Source organism: Dreissena polymorpha, chromosome 3 (assembly GCF_020536995.1).
Source record: "Dreissena polymorpha isolate Duluth1 chromosome 3, UMN_Dpol_1.0, whole genome shotgun sequence".
In the NCBI taxonomy this organism is placed as follows: domain Eukaryota; kingdom Metazoa; phylum Mollusca; class Bivalvia; order Myida; family Dreissenidae; genus Dreissena; species Dreissena polymorpha.
In genome coordinates this window covers 119,203,024-119,219,402 of record NC_068357.1, presented here as the reverse complement: position 1 = coordinate 119,219,402, position 16,379 = coordinate 119,203,024, and the positions used below count along the sequence as shown (strand labels likewise).

At 35.4% G+C, this 16,379-nt stretch overlaps 1 protein-coding gene across 3 annotated transcripts; it reads left to right on the top strand.

Moving 5' to 3' along the window:
- The first annotated feature begins 1,451 nt into the window (after nt 1-1,451).
- Nucleotides 1,452-7,673, top strand: LOC127871209 (uncharacterized). 3 transcript variants are annotated; one of them, XM_052413955.1, is made up of 5 exons: nt 1,452-1,581; nt 3,126-3,184; nt 4,480-4,598; nt 5,196-5,271; nt 6,170-7,673. In XM_052413955.1, the coding sequence occupies exons 3-5, from the start codon at nt 4,500-4,502 to the stop codon at nt 6,736-6,738; spliced, it is 744 nt and encodes a 247-aa protein (XP_052269915.1). In that variant the 5' UTR covers nt 1,452-1,581; nt 3,126-3,184; nt 4,480-4,499; the 3' UTR covers nt 6,739-7,673. The 3 variants fall into 3 exon arrangements, with proteins under 3 accessions (XP_052269915.1, XP_052269914.1, XP_052269916.1); XM_052413954.1 differs by having other exon boundaries at nt 3,126-4,094; XM_052413956.1 differs by lacking the exon at nt 3,126-3,184 and having other exon boundaries at nt 1,485-1,514.
- The last annotated feature ends 8,706 nt before the right edge of the window (nt 7,674-16,379 follow it).

Below are 16,379 nucleotides of genomic sequence, written 5' to 3'. Positions count from 1 at the left end.
GATTTCAGAAAACAAAAGTAATGTTTACAATTTCAGCAAAAAATGTCAAGGTCGATCTGAAAGTATCCAAATGAAAACTCGTCACGTGACAAAGTGAAAATGGTGTCAAAATTGTGAATTTCCGACTGATATGAGTTATTTTCATCTATTGTACGATGCATTTGAAACATTGGAATATTCCCCGATGCAGTAATTTATATTCATTCACCAATATATGTAGAAATGTATCCAAGAAAACGAGCTTTCTTTGATTTATAGCATGACATAAATATGTTACGACTCTGGTTGACTTTCGATACATGGTTGGCTTCAGTGTACAGGTATGCCAATACTATATAAAATTGTACGCTGAAGTTTCTTAAGCTAAGTTAACACTTATTCTCAATTTAAAAGTATTTGTAAGCATACAATAAAATACACTATAATTTAAAAATGTTAGTGGAAACAATGCTATTGCCCCCAAGATACAAGGCCCAGACCCCTTCCCAAAATTCTGAAAGGTACATGGCATTTTTACTGAAACATGACAATGTATAGCTAATTATAACAGAATACAACAAACCAACACAATATCAATCAGTTGAAAAAGACTGATTGAATGTAGTGGATTTCGGTCAAACCAACCCTAAATGTCCATGCAATGCACAGGTTTAATGGCTGCAATGTACTAAAAGTGCAAAGGGTTGTTAAACAATAATGCGTAAATGACCTTAGTCATGTTACAAACCATCAAATATTTTATGTGTGTTTGCTTGTTTAGTTGTATCTGTTATATTAACCACACTAATTGGTCTCTACAGTATACTTCTTCACAATAGAATCTCTCTACATGACAACAACCTACTCACAATATGTTATACCTCCATCCAAACTAAATGTATTAATCAGAAATTATAATATTAAAAGACAGTGACCTTGAAACAAATGCAATCTCAATCTTGGTCCACACTAAGCTAACCACACAATTTCTGTGTACAGGGGGTTTCTGCTATGTCAAAAAGGCCGTAAAACCCACCCGATCCCAAAACAAACGGACCCGATCCCAAACCGAAATTAAAAAAAATAATCCCAGAATTATCTTATGACTTATGATTATTAGACTCTTTATCTCAATTTTATTTTTTAAACAACCTACAAAATATATAACAATGATAAATATTATTTTTATCATAGGGACCGTTAAGTAAAAATATTCTATTATACTATATATGTGAGAGGGAACGCGATTTTGACTATTCGGGCGCTAACGTCACAACGCGAAAAAACGTGTGACAAAAACATGTTTGAAATTACACTCATTTTTTCGTTCGTTTGCGTGCACAAAATAGACGAAAAACCTACATGAGAAACCTACATTGTTTCGAATATTGACAAATGAATCAAGAAAATCGTTTTTCTTCCGTTATATAGTATAAATTAACCGTAGATGTCTGCGGATTTTACATAATGAGAGTTTTATCTGACTGGTTGCCACGATGTAAAATTTCCGGTTTTGTAATTGACACATTTGTTTGGTAAAACGCTTTTATTTCCGCTATTAAGTAAGCAACTGAGTGTTAATTGGATCGTTATTTGTACGAGGTAAGTGTTATCTATTGCTTTACATGTCTACCTAATTTTGATAATAAACTATTCATTTGAATAGCTTTAATTTAATTGACCCGGAAGTAATTGTGGGTTGTGGGAATCAGTGTTGACAGTTTAAAATGTCGGCAACTGAAAATGTCGGCAGGTTAATACAAATGTTTTTATGAAAATCATTAAAAATGAGCCAGTTTACATCATCCCAGGCATCAACTATTCCCTACATGCTAGATTCATCACAGAATGACCCCGAATTTATTAATGAACTAAAGGAAGTTGATCAACTGTATTTCCAGGAAAATGTTTCTTCACATTCCCCTCCCATTGTTGAAAGGTCCCTTCTCGCCACTCTTATTAATAGTGATGAGTGTGACAGCTTTGATGGTGTATTTGATAACAATTAAATTGTTGGTGATGAATGTCCAACTAATTCTTTTGTTGAATGCATGCCCACACATGGAAGAAATGAGGACAATGAAGAGTTAGAAATTATCAATAGAATGCGCCAAGACTCTTGTCAATGTATGTCAATTAATCGCAAACCTTGTTCGATGGTGGTAGACTTTGACAGTTTAGTTTCTTACAGAAATTCATGTTTAGAAATGAGTAGAAGTGAGCGGGAATTAGTGATCAAGAGCAGCTTATTTGCACACCGGGTTAATACTTCACAGACCTCAACAAACAGAAAAAAGGAAAAAATACGTAAAAAGCCATCACAAACATATTTTTTTATGGGGCAGAAAATTTGCAAGAAAACGTTTGTGTTTGCAAATGCCATTTCATGCAGTACATTGCAAAAAATTGCTATTTCTCTTGATAAAGATGGTATTTTGCCCAGGGTGCACGGAAACACTGGAAAACTTCCAGCAAATGCCTTATGCTTTGAAGATAGGCAAAATGTTAAAGATTTTATTCATGAATACGCTACTGAAAATGCACTCCCTCTACCAGGACGCCTGCCCAACTGCCCAGATCGCACAATGCTGCTCTTGCCTTCTGATAAATCAATTGCACAAGTGCATGATTTGTATAACCAAAGTGCTGAACTGTCCCATTACAGACAGATTTCATTAAAGACATTTAGATCACTTTGGAATGACCTATGTCCACAAATTGCGCTGGCAAAGCCAATGACTGACTTGTGTATGACATGTCAAACATTTGGGTCTAAGTTAAGTCAAACAGGCCAATTTACTGATGAACAAAAAAATGAAATTGTCATTAGTTATAAGTCCCACTTGGATCTGGCTCACAAGCAAAGAGAACAGTACAGAGAGATGACAGCAAGTAGCAAGCAAATTTTCTTAAATGAAAACTTACATGAAGGTGTGCATTACCATACAAAAATATGTTGGAGTAGCATATGGATAATAATAATAATAATACACTTTCACAAAATGCTGTTATAAAATAAATATGCCTTCTAACCTTATGAGCTTCAGATGTGCCAACAAATGCTTATTCAATTCTTGTAAAATATTTCTCCTGAAATTTATTGTCTCCTTTTTAAGTTTTCAAAACTCAGTTTTGTTTGTTTGCAGGGGCCGAGCCTTGTAGCAGAGACATCTGCTACCACTATTCATGGGACTTTGCACAGAATGTGTGTAACCGGACCGGGGCAAATCTGTGCCCTTGTTGTTAATGGCACAACACAACTCGCTTTCTGCGTTTACTCTTTTATTCATTTATAGTTCACATTATTTTCAACAAATTCCATCTTTATATATTACATTCTTAAGCATTCCTTCTTAACTCTATTAAATTCTTATCAGATCTTCTTTAACAAATTCCATCCTCCTATTTCCAACTGTCTCTCTAACTTGTAACTGACTTTCTAACTTTTCTCTTACTGACCTCTACTTCCTTCCTTCATCAACTAACTTGTCACTCTTTTGAAACCCTCTCATCCCTAATACCAAGTCACACCCACACATCTCACTGACCAATCCTATCTCTCATTCATCCATCGATCATACAGATCCTTAATGCCAAGTCACACCCACACATCTCACTGACCAATCCTATCTATCTCTCATCCAACATACAGTACCTTACTTCCTTACTTCTATAAGACTGTAATTAATTAGCACCTAGTCTAAGAATCTTTAGTCACAGTCATTATTTATAGCTAGAGCTGATAAGCATACAGTCAGCATACAGTCTGCATATTGAGTGTGAATTTAACATGAGAAGACTTCCAAGACTGTAACTAACACAATGTAATCAATATCAAGTTAAACATGTGGTTCCAAGTAACCTTCTACTGCAATTCAGTAGACAAAGAAATCATATTCAAACATATTCACAGAAATCAATTCAATATCTTTAAAACTGTAACTATTGTATTGTATGAATTTATAATGTACTCAATAAAAAATCAAATAATAATATAATAATATTTGTAACTCTGTGACATGTGCATTACCCCCATCATGCACAGCAAGTGGGCCCAATATACTTCTGCAGCCCCAGAAAATGCCATGTCTTTGGCATGTGTGCAGAAGGGTCAGGTAAAGGCATAATGTTATCTCATCTTCTCAGCAGAATTGACAAATTAACACCCCTTGGGATGAACTGAGTTATATTCCACATATTTGAATACACACTAAAATGCCATTATTTTTTATCCAGTTATTAATTTTTTAGTCACAGTAATTGTGTTAATTTGACTGAAAGCCTGAAAGGTTGAACCGGTTCCGCTTCTGGTGTGAAATAATAAAAGAGTAAAATGCAATAGTTAAACAATAATAATTTATTAATTTATTGCTAATAAATATCATGATTTAATTGTTCTTTTGTTGCAGTACCATATTGATGTTTTTACAATCTTTTGTTGCAGTACCATATAAATTTTGTTACAACATCATTTCATTCTGTTTTTTTTTTCTTTCACAGGAAAACAAGTGTTCTATCTAATGGATGAAGCAGAACTGCCAGAGAAGGGTGCTGAAAGTGTTGTCAGCTTGGCTCACCATCATTTCCAACACTTTGGTGTTGGAGAAAAGCATGCAGAGGTAATAATATAACAATAATAATAATAACCTATTTGATTTAAATACATGCCTTATGTTGCCTGCAGTATTTTGTTATTTCTTATTGTGTTTCTGTTAGATATTTTATCTGTTGTCAAATTTAATTAATTTTGTTGGAACATATCATTCATTAGAGTTAACACGGTGTCTGGAGCCTACTTTTTATGCATCCTTCTTCGAAGAAGATGGGGTATATTGTTTTTGGCCTGTCTGTCCGTCATTGTTTCTTTCTGTGTGTATGTCTTAAAACTTTTACCTCTAGGGTAAAGTTTTGTCATAACTTTTGCATTATTGATGACAGCATCTTGATACTTGGCATGCATGTGTATCTCATGGAGCTGCACATTTTTAGTGGTGAAAGGTCAAGGTCATCCTTCTAGGTCAAAGGTCTAAGGTCAACAACAACAAAAATTCAAATTGGCGCATTTGGGTGCATTGTGTTTCTGACAAACACATCTCTTGTTCATTACTCTTTATACAATAAATATATCTCCTTTTGCATTGTGATAAATTTCCACAGATTTATGTTTTTTGGTTAAATATTTACTTCTATTTTGCTTAAGCAATTTGCAATTTCAGATCCACTTTGATAATGCAGTTGGACAAAACAAGAACCACACAGTGATTTGGTATGCCATGTGGCGGACTCTGACAGGTATGCGTTTTGAATTTTCTTACTGATGAGTTTGTTTAAGTATCCATAAACTCAAGAGTTTGGTGATTTTTATGTTTAATCTCTAACTTTTGTATGCCCCCTTCTTCGAAGAAGAGGGGGTATATTGTTTTTGGCCTGTCTGTCTGTCATTCTGTCTGTCCCAAAAATTTAAGGTCAAAATATGGAACTTTAACCCTTTCAGTGCGGGAACCGAATTTTAAAGGCCTTTGCAAACAGTTTGGATCCAGATGAGACGCCACAGAACGTGGCGTCTCATCAGGATCCAAACTGTTTGCTATTCTGATAGTATTCTTTGAAAAAAAATCGAAGAAAATGCTAATTCTAGAACTTCAGCAGACGACAATTTAGCAGACGACAAATTTCCCAGCATGCAAAGGGTTAAGGTCAAAATATGGAACTTTAAGTCAAAATATGGACATTTTATTTCAAAGCGGTGCAGTAGGGGGCATTGTGTTTCTGACTAACACATCTCTTGTTTGTTTTTGTTTTATGCCCCCGTTAGGGGTGCATTTAGCAGTTGAACTGTCCGTCAGTCTGTCTGTCCGTCCGAAAACTTTAACATTGGTCATAACTTTTGCATTATTGAAGATAGAAACTTCATATTTGGCATGCATGTGTATCTCACAGAGCTGCACATTTTGAGTGGTGAAAGGTCAAGGTCATCCTTAAAGGTCAGAGGTAAAAAAAAAAAAAAAATCAAAGCGGCACAGTAGGGGGCATTGTGTTTCTGACAAACACATCTCTTGTTTTAAGATTTTTTATAAGAAAGATAACATGATAAATTGTGATGACCTGTCAGAACCATATAAACATATCATTAAAAATGTGCATTAAATATCAGATTCATTGTTATGACAATGTCACCTTGCATTTGCAGGACTCCATGAAACCATGAGCCTGAACTGCATGATTACTGGACACACCAAGTTTGCCCCAGACTACCACTTTGGCATCTGGAAGCTTAAGTGGAGGTCATCCAATGCAGAGACCATGGAGGAGATTGCTGGTAGTGTTACAGCTTCATCAAAGTCAGGCCACAATGTTCCACAGCTGGTCCAAGATGACAACAAACCGGTTGTCTTCTTCGCTTGGAAAACTTACCTGGAACAGTTTTTCAAGCCATTGAAAAACATAACCAAGTACCACCATTTTACTATGGATCGGTCGAAACCAGGTATTGTTACCTGTAAGGAGAACATGGATTCGGAAGAAATGTGTTTCAATATATTGAAGCCTTTGAGTCCGGCAGCTGGAGAACTCCCACCCACCAAACCAGCCCTGGGCCTTGACCTGCGCAGACAGTGGTATTTGTATGACTCAATTAGCCCATTCTTCAGAGCATACAATGCCAGGGATACTGTGTGTCCAAAACCATCAAAGCCAAAAGTTAAAAACCAAGGAATGGACAGTGACAGCCTACCTAGAAAAAGGAAGCACAGCCTTTAACCGTTATCTTAACACCATGGCAACTAAAGTGTTCCCTCAGCCTTGTAGTAATACATCAAGATTTATCAATGTATTTCATCCATTTAATGTGAGGTTTTACACATGTATGTATGACAGAGATAATATTAATTTAAATATCGGTAGTGTTACAGATGAAACACAAACATTGCTGTTATGTTCAATATAAAACTTGCTATGACATATTTTTGACAAAGTGCCATTAGGTTTGTGGTCTCTTCTTTTTCTAAATGTAAATATTGTTTTAAATTTTCGTTTTAAAAATGTGCATACCAACCTATTTGAATGTGTGATCATACATGTGTTTATAATGTTTGCCATTTATTTGTTGAAAAGAGATAATGCCACCTTTATTCGATTATATAAGGCGGAAAGAATAACAATTCAAGTAGTGTTTCCATAGCAACAGGAAAATTATTAAGGTTATTTATTAATAGGTCCAGTTTACAACAACAAATAAAAAGTATATTTATATATATATTATACAGTTATAGGCTTACACTCCATGGAATCTTTAAAAAGACTCATCTTAATTTGTATGTTATGGTGAAAAAAACTTAATATTAAACACATTATAACATACTTTAAAATGTCCAAATAATGCAAACCGGTTCAGTATTGTTACTCTATGTATCAAAATTAAGGCTTTTAAAGCAGGTTCAATGTATTTCTCTCCTAACATATTTGTTTAAATACTACAAAATGTTTAATTTTATCATTTCAACCATTTAAGGTATATTTTTACCACGGTTGCCATGGCAACCATTTTAAGAGTTAATTTGAGATTGTTATGGAATCATCTTAAAGGAATAATATGTTCTGGGTTGCAGTAGATTTATTCCATTACTTGTTTGTTGGTTTGAAGTTGTTAACCTTGAATGTTTACATTAACTTGTAAATAAATTATTTAAAAGTAACAGCTTGATGTTTCTCAGGTTTCCCATTTCTTCAGTTGCACCTTATGTAGGAAAATCGTCATAACTTTTTTATTTTTTGGATTTGTACGCTCAAATTTTAGATTTAGGTTATTGAATAGTCCTTTTGTTTGAAACAATAAAAATCTCATTTTGTGATTCTTGAGCCAGAATAGTCATTTTCCCATTCCCTCTCACATATGTAGACACAAATATACTGTGACAAACTCTTGTGACCTTGACCTTTGACCTGTAACCCTCAAAATTAATAGGAGCATTTTTGTTCTCACAAAATAATGTCATACCAATTTGCGTGGTTTTAGACAGACCAACTGACGGTCATGTGCAAAGCCATTCCTCAAAGCGACAATATTTTAGGCAATTAACTGTTGAGGATTGATTTTAAACATTTTATGATAATGAATTTCAATAAGAAGCCATTCAAGAATTTATTTTGTACAAAATACAATTTCACAAAATGCCTTGAAAATCGTTCATAAAGGAATATTAATATGTTGATAAGGGTAAAATTCTTATTGGAGTGGATAACGTAGACAATAGGCAAATTTCTTATTGAAAATACTTTAACTACAGTTTCTACTGTGAACTAAATGCAAAACCTTGTATACCAAAGTTTACAGTTATTTGAACATTTCTTTTTTCATAAAAGGAATATGCGGGAGAGGACAATCTAATTTGCTATTAAAATCTTGTCATAAGTATTGACTTGCTTTCAAACATTATTAAAACTTGTTGGGCCATAGAACCTGTATTTTCTTTCCTATAATGTTATATGCATGTTTGTGTCAACTGAAAGGAATACAGTAGCTTAAAGCAGAATAAGGATAGACTTTCCTCTAAATATAGGCACTATTTAAGCACTGCATTAAATATAGGCACTATTTAAGCACTGCATTAAATATAGGCACTATTTAAGCACTGCATTAATAATCATTAATTTCATTTATACCTCTTTTCAAGCAGAAATTTATCAATGAAAACAATGTTCAATTGATTAAATGGTTGAGACAAGAGAACCACATACATGTATCAAAGCTGTGTAATTTGTGTGTGTTTTTTAAGTTGTTAAGCTATGCAATTAAATTTTAAAATATTTAAGTTCCCACATCAACAAGCATGGCCAATTTTCACCCAAGATAATTATTTTAACAAAGTTGGTAGATGACCGCTAAATGATGTTGCATGCCTGGTATATAACTACTCTGACTTGGCCTTTAAAGATGAGTTGTAATCTTATTCAAATATGTACATCTATATCGCTTATTTGTCACTTGATCATGGTCAGTTTTGAAACCTGGGGTTGTAACTGTAACATCTGCAAAAGTCTCTTTAAGTGATGATCACCAGTATTTTTGTATAGACAATTTATTTTAAGTTTGGTTCTCATATTACAGCCATTAAAACTATATAGTCTAAGGCCTAAATTGATTTGGCAGGTATGAAAGCAATTCAATCTATTAAAAATCTTATTCAAATTGCCTGACACTACACTCACACAAAGAGATTTGCAGAGCAATTATATCTAATGAAAATATTACAATGTTCAGGTATTCACGGGGTAGGGTAATCTGATTGTAGGAGCTATTGAAGCATAGGTACTGAAGAATTTTTTTAAGTCATAATTTGACCATAGAGGTATGATATTTCCACTATAATTATTCAAGTGTGTTATCAATTCAAATGATCAAATAAGCAATGTCAATTTTGTGTCATTAGTATAGTCAAGAGAAACATGCAAATAGATCTGTTATTCAGCTTTTAAAAATTGCTTTCACATTCCAACAGACCTAAGTTAAATTAATATACTCTATGGGCATTTCTTTTTTGCAAAAATCTTTTAAAGCTATTGAGTTGGTCACAATTTATACATTATCGTATGCAACTACATTTCTTAATTTTATAATCAAACTTCAAAAATTTAAGATGTGTTTGTCAGAAACGCAATGCCCGCACCGCTAAGAAGCCATATATTTGACCTTTGACCTTAAATAATGACCTTGACCTTTCACCACTCAAAATGTGCAGCTCCATGAGATACACATGCATGCCAAATATCAAGTTGCTATCTTCAATATTGCAAAAGTTATGGGCAATGTTTAAGTTTTTGGACGGACCAACTGACTGACGGACTGATTGACGGACAGTTCAACTGCTATACGTCCACGCTATGTCCAACCATTTACCGCTACTGACATTAAATGATTGCGTTAACAATGATTTATTCATGTTAAGTTTTTTTATTTTCTAAAAAACAGCAAACTCAATCTTGAATGGCCTTGTAACAATGTTCACCGAGCAAGGACATACATAACAAGTAAATTTGTTAAATTGACATCCCCGCTAAATATAGTTTGTTTATGGATGGGTGCTAATCTCTTGATATACAGTATAATCCTTAAACAAAATAATTAAATGTAAGGTTATTGTTTATAAGCAGTTTAATTTTCCTAATTTATATAAATAAACCCATGAGTTTCATGTTGAAATCTTGTAGCATATCTGATATAAAGCCTTGACATGTTACTTGATACATGTACAACAACAACAAAGGGTCATAACTCTTATTTGAGAAAGTGTAAGGTTATGGTTCTCGTGCAAAACAATTCTCCTTATTGATTTATACATCCATGAACTTTCATGTCGAAATCTGTATCGTATCAAATGTTTTGACCTGAAAAAATGCATCATTAAAAAAGCAAGGGTCAATAACTCTTATTAAGAAAGTGTAGGGTTATGGTTCTTATGCATAGCACTTCTCATTGATATCTACACACCCATGACGTATGATGCAAAATGTTGTACCATATTTGACATAAAGTCCTGAACAATTACATCATACATAAATAACAATGGGCAATAACTCTAGTTTAAGACAGTGAAGGGTTATGGTTATTGAACAAGGCATTTCTCCTTATTTATATATATACACCCATGAAAATTCATGTTGAAATCTTGAATTGTATGTGATCTATAACCATGAACATTTGCATCATACAAAAAGAAAAAACTTAAGGGCATTAACTTTTGTTCAAAAAGTGGAGGGCTATGGTTCTTGTACAAGGCATTTCTCCTGATCAATATATATCAGGGCCCTCTCTTGCCGCCAGGGGAAGCCACCCACATCCCTCATGAGAGGGAATTTTGCGTCATTTTTGGCGAAAAGGGGAATTTTAGAAGATCTTTTCACCAACCATTCTACACCTTAAATTGCTATATTTTAATGTGATTTATATAAATATACATTAAATCAAAGGTAAGTAGCATTATACCAGCTGGCAACATAGGTATAAACATTTGGAGAGGGAATTTTTAGCTGAAAAAGGGGAAAAAAGTATACTTTTTTCATGGGGGAAGCCACGGATATTCGGCGGTAAAAATTGCAAAACGAGGGCCCTGTATATACACAAATGAAGTTCATGTTGGACTATTGTACAGTACAGCCAAAGCGGCACAAACATAATCCGCGGCTACGCCACGGCCAGATTATTAGTACGCAGCGGCCGAATCGTGTGTTGACGCGGCGTATCACCGTGGCACTCGGCTTCGATCCGCGCAACGAAGCCGCGTCTGTAGTTAACCTAGTGTACTTTCGCGGAGTAAATCCGCCGCATACGTACGTGGCGGATTGAGTGAAAAGATATCCACCTACATGTACATACATGTATGTGTAGCGTAGAATTAATTTACTCGCAACTGTTAATGTTTCGTTCGATTATCATTATTAAATTTGTAATCCAAAACACACTTCCAAATTTTAATGCTAACGCGACATTTGGCAATTTCTAGCATCAAATAAACAGTGCTAAAATATCCTTTGTTTCATAAAAAGCGCGCGCGAAAATTATGCAGACATGTAGAACATCGTTTGGAAAGTTTGGGTGTATTTTGTGTTGTATAAATACATGAACATCACGTCATGCGTAAATCGTGTGTTCAGTGGAAAAAAAAACGCCCCGATTAGACTTTATTTCATCATCTCTATAAATAGTAAAAAATGCCAAAATGTATTTGATACTAAAGGAAATATCAAGAATGTTTGTTTATCGTAAATATTTACCAGCATTTGCTTCAAAACTGGAATATACAGGATTATCGGGTTATTAGTAGCGATATTAACTATATAATATGAACAAAATAAAACGTGTTTATATACGCATATTCAAACAATAGTTATAATAAGCTGATAATTAACAAAACAACAAATACGAAGTCACCGTCTTGATTATTGATGAGGCTTCAAGCTGCTAATTTTCTCAGCTTAAATATAATAGCAAAATCAACATGCAATTAATTTATAAATCCACCATATGCAGGAGCCTTGACCACTAATGTATGTGCGAAAACATAATTACGTGACCTTGTTTATGTGTGAAATACATACACTACAGGCGGGAACAAACTTAATTGGCCAGACACATTAACTATGCTTACATGTATATGCTAATACAATCCGCGCACAATAAATGTATTATGATTTTAATTATTATTATAGTTGTTCTTTCAAAGTTTGTTAACTACATGTAACTAATAATTTTTAAAAGATTTTTTATTTTATGTTGCGCATCGACTCGGCATCATGTCCATATCGCAGCATGCCTTGGCGGACAGATGCGAAGTTTCGCGGCAAAATGCGACTTGCCGCCGCATACTGACGCGGCTTCAACGACTGACGCGGCATCAACTCGTTTCAGCTTGCCGCCGCGGATCGCAAAATACGTTTGTTCCGCTTTGGCTGTACTGTATGTAAGATATAGCCCTGATAAAACACATCATAAAAAAGGGCAATAACTCTTATTTAAGATAATGTAGGGTAATGGTTCCTGTGCATGACACTTCTTCTCATTGATATCTATACACACATGAAGTTTCATGTTGATATCTTGTTTTGTTTCTGAGATTTACCCCTGAAAAGTTATTGACCGACGGACCGACTGACAGACTGAGGCACAAGCTTATTCTATATCCTTCCGCCTTTTTTGGGGAATAATAACTGAGTAATAACAAAAAGGAGTTGATTGTTTCAGAACAGATAAATACACTGTTTTAAGGTTGTGAAGTACAAAGGTTTAAACACATGTTAAAGTTCTACATGAAAATAAGAATGTTAACCACAGACAAAAGCGTTTCTAAAATAGCATACAGATATTCCTCTAGAGTACCATAGGTTTCCACGTATAGCGCGCTCCCGTGTATAGCGCGCAGGCTGTTTTTTAAATGCAACAAGAGTGCCAAACTGTCACAAGATACGCCCGTTCGAAGGTTTTGGACACCATGCTCAATGCTTGAAAGTGTCCTCAAGACCTAGTTATTGACCCGGCATGACCCATATTTGAACTTGACCTAGATATCACTTAGATGTAACATCTGACTAAATTTGGTGAAGATCAGATGAAAACTACTTCAATTAAAGAGCGGACAACATGCTTAATGCTTGAAATGCACTATGTGACCTCGTTTTTGACCCGGCATGACCCATGTTCGAACTTGACCTACATATCATCTAGACACAACTTCTGACCAAATTAGGTGAAGATCAGATGAAAACTACTTCAATTAGAGAGCGGACACCATGCTAAATGCTTGAAATGCACTAAGTAACCTCGTGACCTAGTTTTTGACCCGGCATGACCCATATTTGAACTTGACCTACATATCATCTAGACACAACTTCTGACCAAATTTGGTGAAGATCGGATGAATACAATTTGAATTAGAGTCCGGACAAAGTGGCGCCGTTGAAAATGCACTAATTGACCCTATGACCTAGTTTTTGACCCGGCATGACCCATATTCGAACTTGGCCTATATATCAACTAGATGCAACTGCTGACCAAGTTTGGTGAAGATCGGATGAATACAATTTGAAATAGAGTCCGGACAAAGTGGCCCCTTTGAAAATGCACTTATTGACCCTATGACCTAGTTTTTGACCCGGCATGACCCATATTCGAACTTGGCCTAGATATCAACTAGATACAACTGCTGACCAAGTTTGGTGAAGATCGGATGAATACAATTTGAAATAGAGTCCGGACAAAGTGGCCCCTTTGAAAATGCACTTATTGACCCTATGACCTAGTTTTTGACCCGGCATGACCCATATTCGAACTTGGCCTAGATATCAACTAGATGCAACTGCTGACCAAGTTTGGTGAAGATCGGATGAATACAATTTGAATTAGAGTCCGGACAAAGTGATGCCTTCCGCCCGCCGCCCGCCGCCCGCCCGCCGCCAAGGGGTTTCACATAATACGTCCCGTATTTTATACGGGCGTATAAAAATGGAGAAAAAAATATTTAAAGACAATAAAACCACCAAATCGGACCGAAAATGGCAGCCATATTACTATCGCACAATCCAATAATCCGGGGCATTGGAAAGCTTAATTAAGCATTCAAAATATGAAGCGTCATTATGATTAGGAGCATGGGTTGCATAGCACTATACTTTTCTGACAATTTTGTAATTTTCTAGCAAAAGATTAACAGTCCACGTGCATTTCGTGAAAAACGTGAAAAAATAAGAATTAGTGTACATCGTGGGATTTTTCCACGGGGAAAGCATGGGCATTACCGGTAAATTTGAATGTCACATGGGAGACAGGGATGCAGTTGTTGAAGTACACCACTGTTGAACGTTCAATATTTATTCTCACAAAATGCAATTGCATATCTTCACGTTCTCAAGTGTCATTTAGTGTCTCAAATGTCAATTAGCATCTTAACAAGTCGTGGCACATATTACTCAATAACATCTGCCAATTACGAAGTGCAAAATGACCCCCTTTCACACCTACTGCTACCCGCAAAAAAGACCTCGTTCGCACCTACCCTTGCCTGCTCTCCGGACTGTCGACAACAATCCCCATCAAAATTCATCAATTAAGAAGTGTAAAAACACAAACAAAGAAATGTCCGCAAGTTTATTCAAACAAATTTATTTTCGACCAAAACTTCTTCTACCGCATTCATATCTACAAGTAGCGACTTCTTGTTGTTTCGACAATGGCCCCCTCAGTCTGTACGATTATACTATACTTAAATTAAACCGCGCGTGTTTTTCACGTTTTCCTTTGATTAAAATACGCCGCTGTTAGTTAGCATAGTGTGTGAGTAAAACGATCAAATTTATTAATTATCACCTTTTTATTTCAATTGAAAATCGGCAGAAAGTTGTAACATCGACGACAAAGAACTAATTATTTAATTATCACTCTTTAATTTAGATCGATAGTCAGCTTGGACATAATTAATTTATTGTCACGCTTATTTTCATTTTTAATCTTATAATACGACATTTGCGACCAGCCGGTATTTTGTTTGCAGACGACAATATTAACTGTGTATTCATAGCTCCACCCATTTTTACGTTTCATTCAATACCGTCATTTCATGTGTAAGCGAGCTCAGTTTTGATTGGCCAGCTACCAAGCCATTTTTAGTATATTTTTGTTTTTAATTTGTAAACACTGTAACATACTGTAAATGTACTTTTACTGCTATAATATTTCCTTTAGTACAATATATAGTGAACAACCTGTAAGTGTACGCTTAGCTGTATTTACAAATCAAGACTACCAGATTAGATCAATATATAGTGAACAACCTGTTAGTGTAGCTGTATTTACAAATCAAGACTACCAGATCAGATCAATATATAGTGAACAACCTGTTATAGTGTAGCTGTATTTACAAATCAAGACTTCCAGATCAGAGACAAGTATAAGAATACATACATGTAAATAGGAGATTATCAAAGTATTGATAAAAACCCTCAATGTTGCAAGTAAAAACAACTTAAAACAAGAGCACCGACTTGCGGGTGCAGACCGCTGATCTATTTTCTTTTTAAAGGTGAAGGGACTCTCAATTTCAATCACAAAGGAGGGAGGGGTGGAGTGAAGAGGGGTGTATAGTGTGGGTGTGTGGACATTTATTACATAAAAATATGCAAAAAAAAAAATTCGGGGGGGGGGGGGGGGGGGGGGGGGGGGGGGATTCTTGGGTGCGAAGGTTGGACAGTATTTCGAACATAAAATAATAAAAATAAATATTTGTGTTTTTTAACCGTTTAAAAAATAAATTGGGCGGGGGTGAAGTGGGGGGGGGGGGGGTATAGTGTGAGGGTGTGGTGGTAATTTGTGAGATGATCTTGAAAAAAAAAAAAATTAGGGGGGGGATTCGGTGGCCTGGGGAGGGATTCTTGGGTGTGATGGTTGGACGGCATTTCAAACATAAAATAATAAAAATAAATAGTTTTTTAACCGTTTAAAAAAAATTCGGGGGGGGGGGGGGGGGGTGGGGGTGGGGGTGTATAGTGTGAGGGTGTGGTGGTCATTTGTGAGATGTTCTTAAAAAAAAAAATAGGGGGGGATTCGTGGGGGGAGGGGGGGGGGCACGGGGGATGGTTTGGGTGGAGTCTATTGTGGTATATCAGGTAAGAGTAGTTTTGTCAAAGTATCAATCAAATCTAATCATAAATAAAGAAGTTATGGCAATTTTAGCAAAATTTAATAATTTGACCTTGAGAGTCAAGGTCATTCAAAGGTCAAGGTAAAATTCAACTTGCCAGGTACAGTAACCTCATGATAGCATGAAAGTATTTGAAGTTTGAAAGCAATAGCCTTGATACTTAAGTAGTAAAGTGGATCGAAACACAAAATTTAACCATATATTCAAAGTCACTAA

Coding starts and splice junctions, on each gene's coding strand:
- LOC127871209 (XM_052413954.1), top strand. Junction 4,599..5,195: donor TTGGAGAAAAGCATGCAGAG/GTAATAATATAA, acceptor TTGCAATTTCAG/ATCCACTTTGATAATGCAGT. Junction 5,272..6,169: donor CATGTGGCGGACTCTGACAG/GTATGCGTTTTG, acceptor TTGCATTTGCAG/GACTCCATGAAACCATGAGC.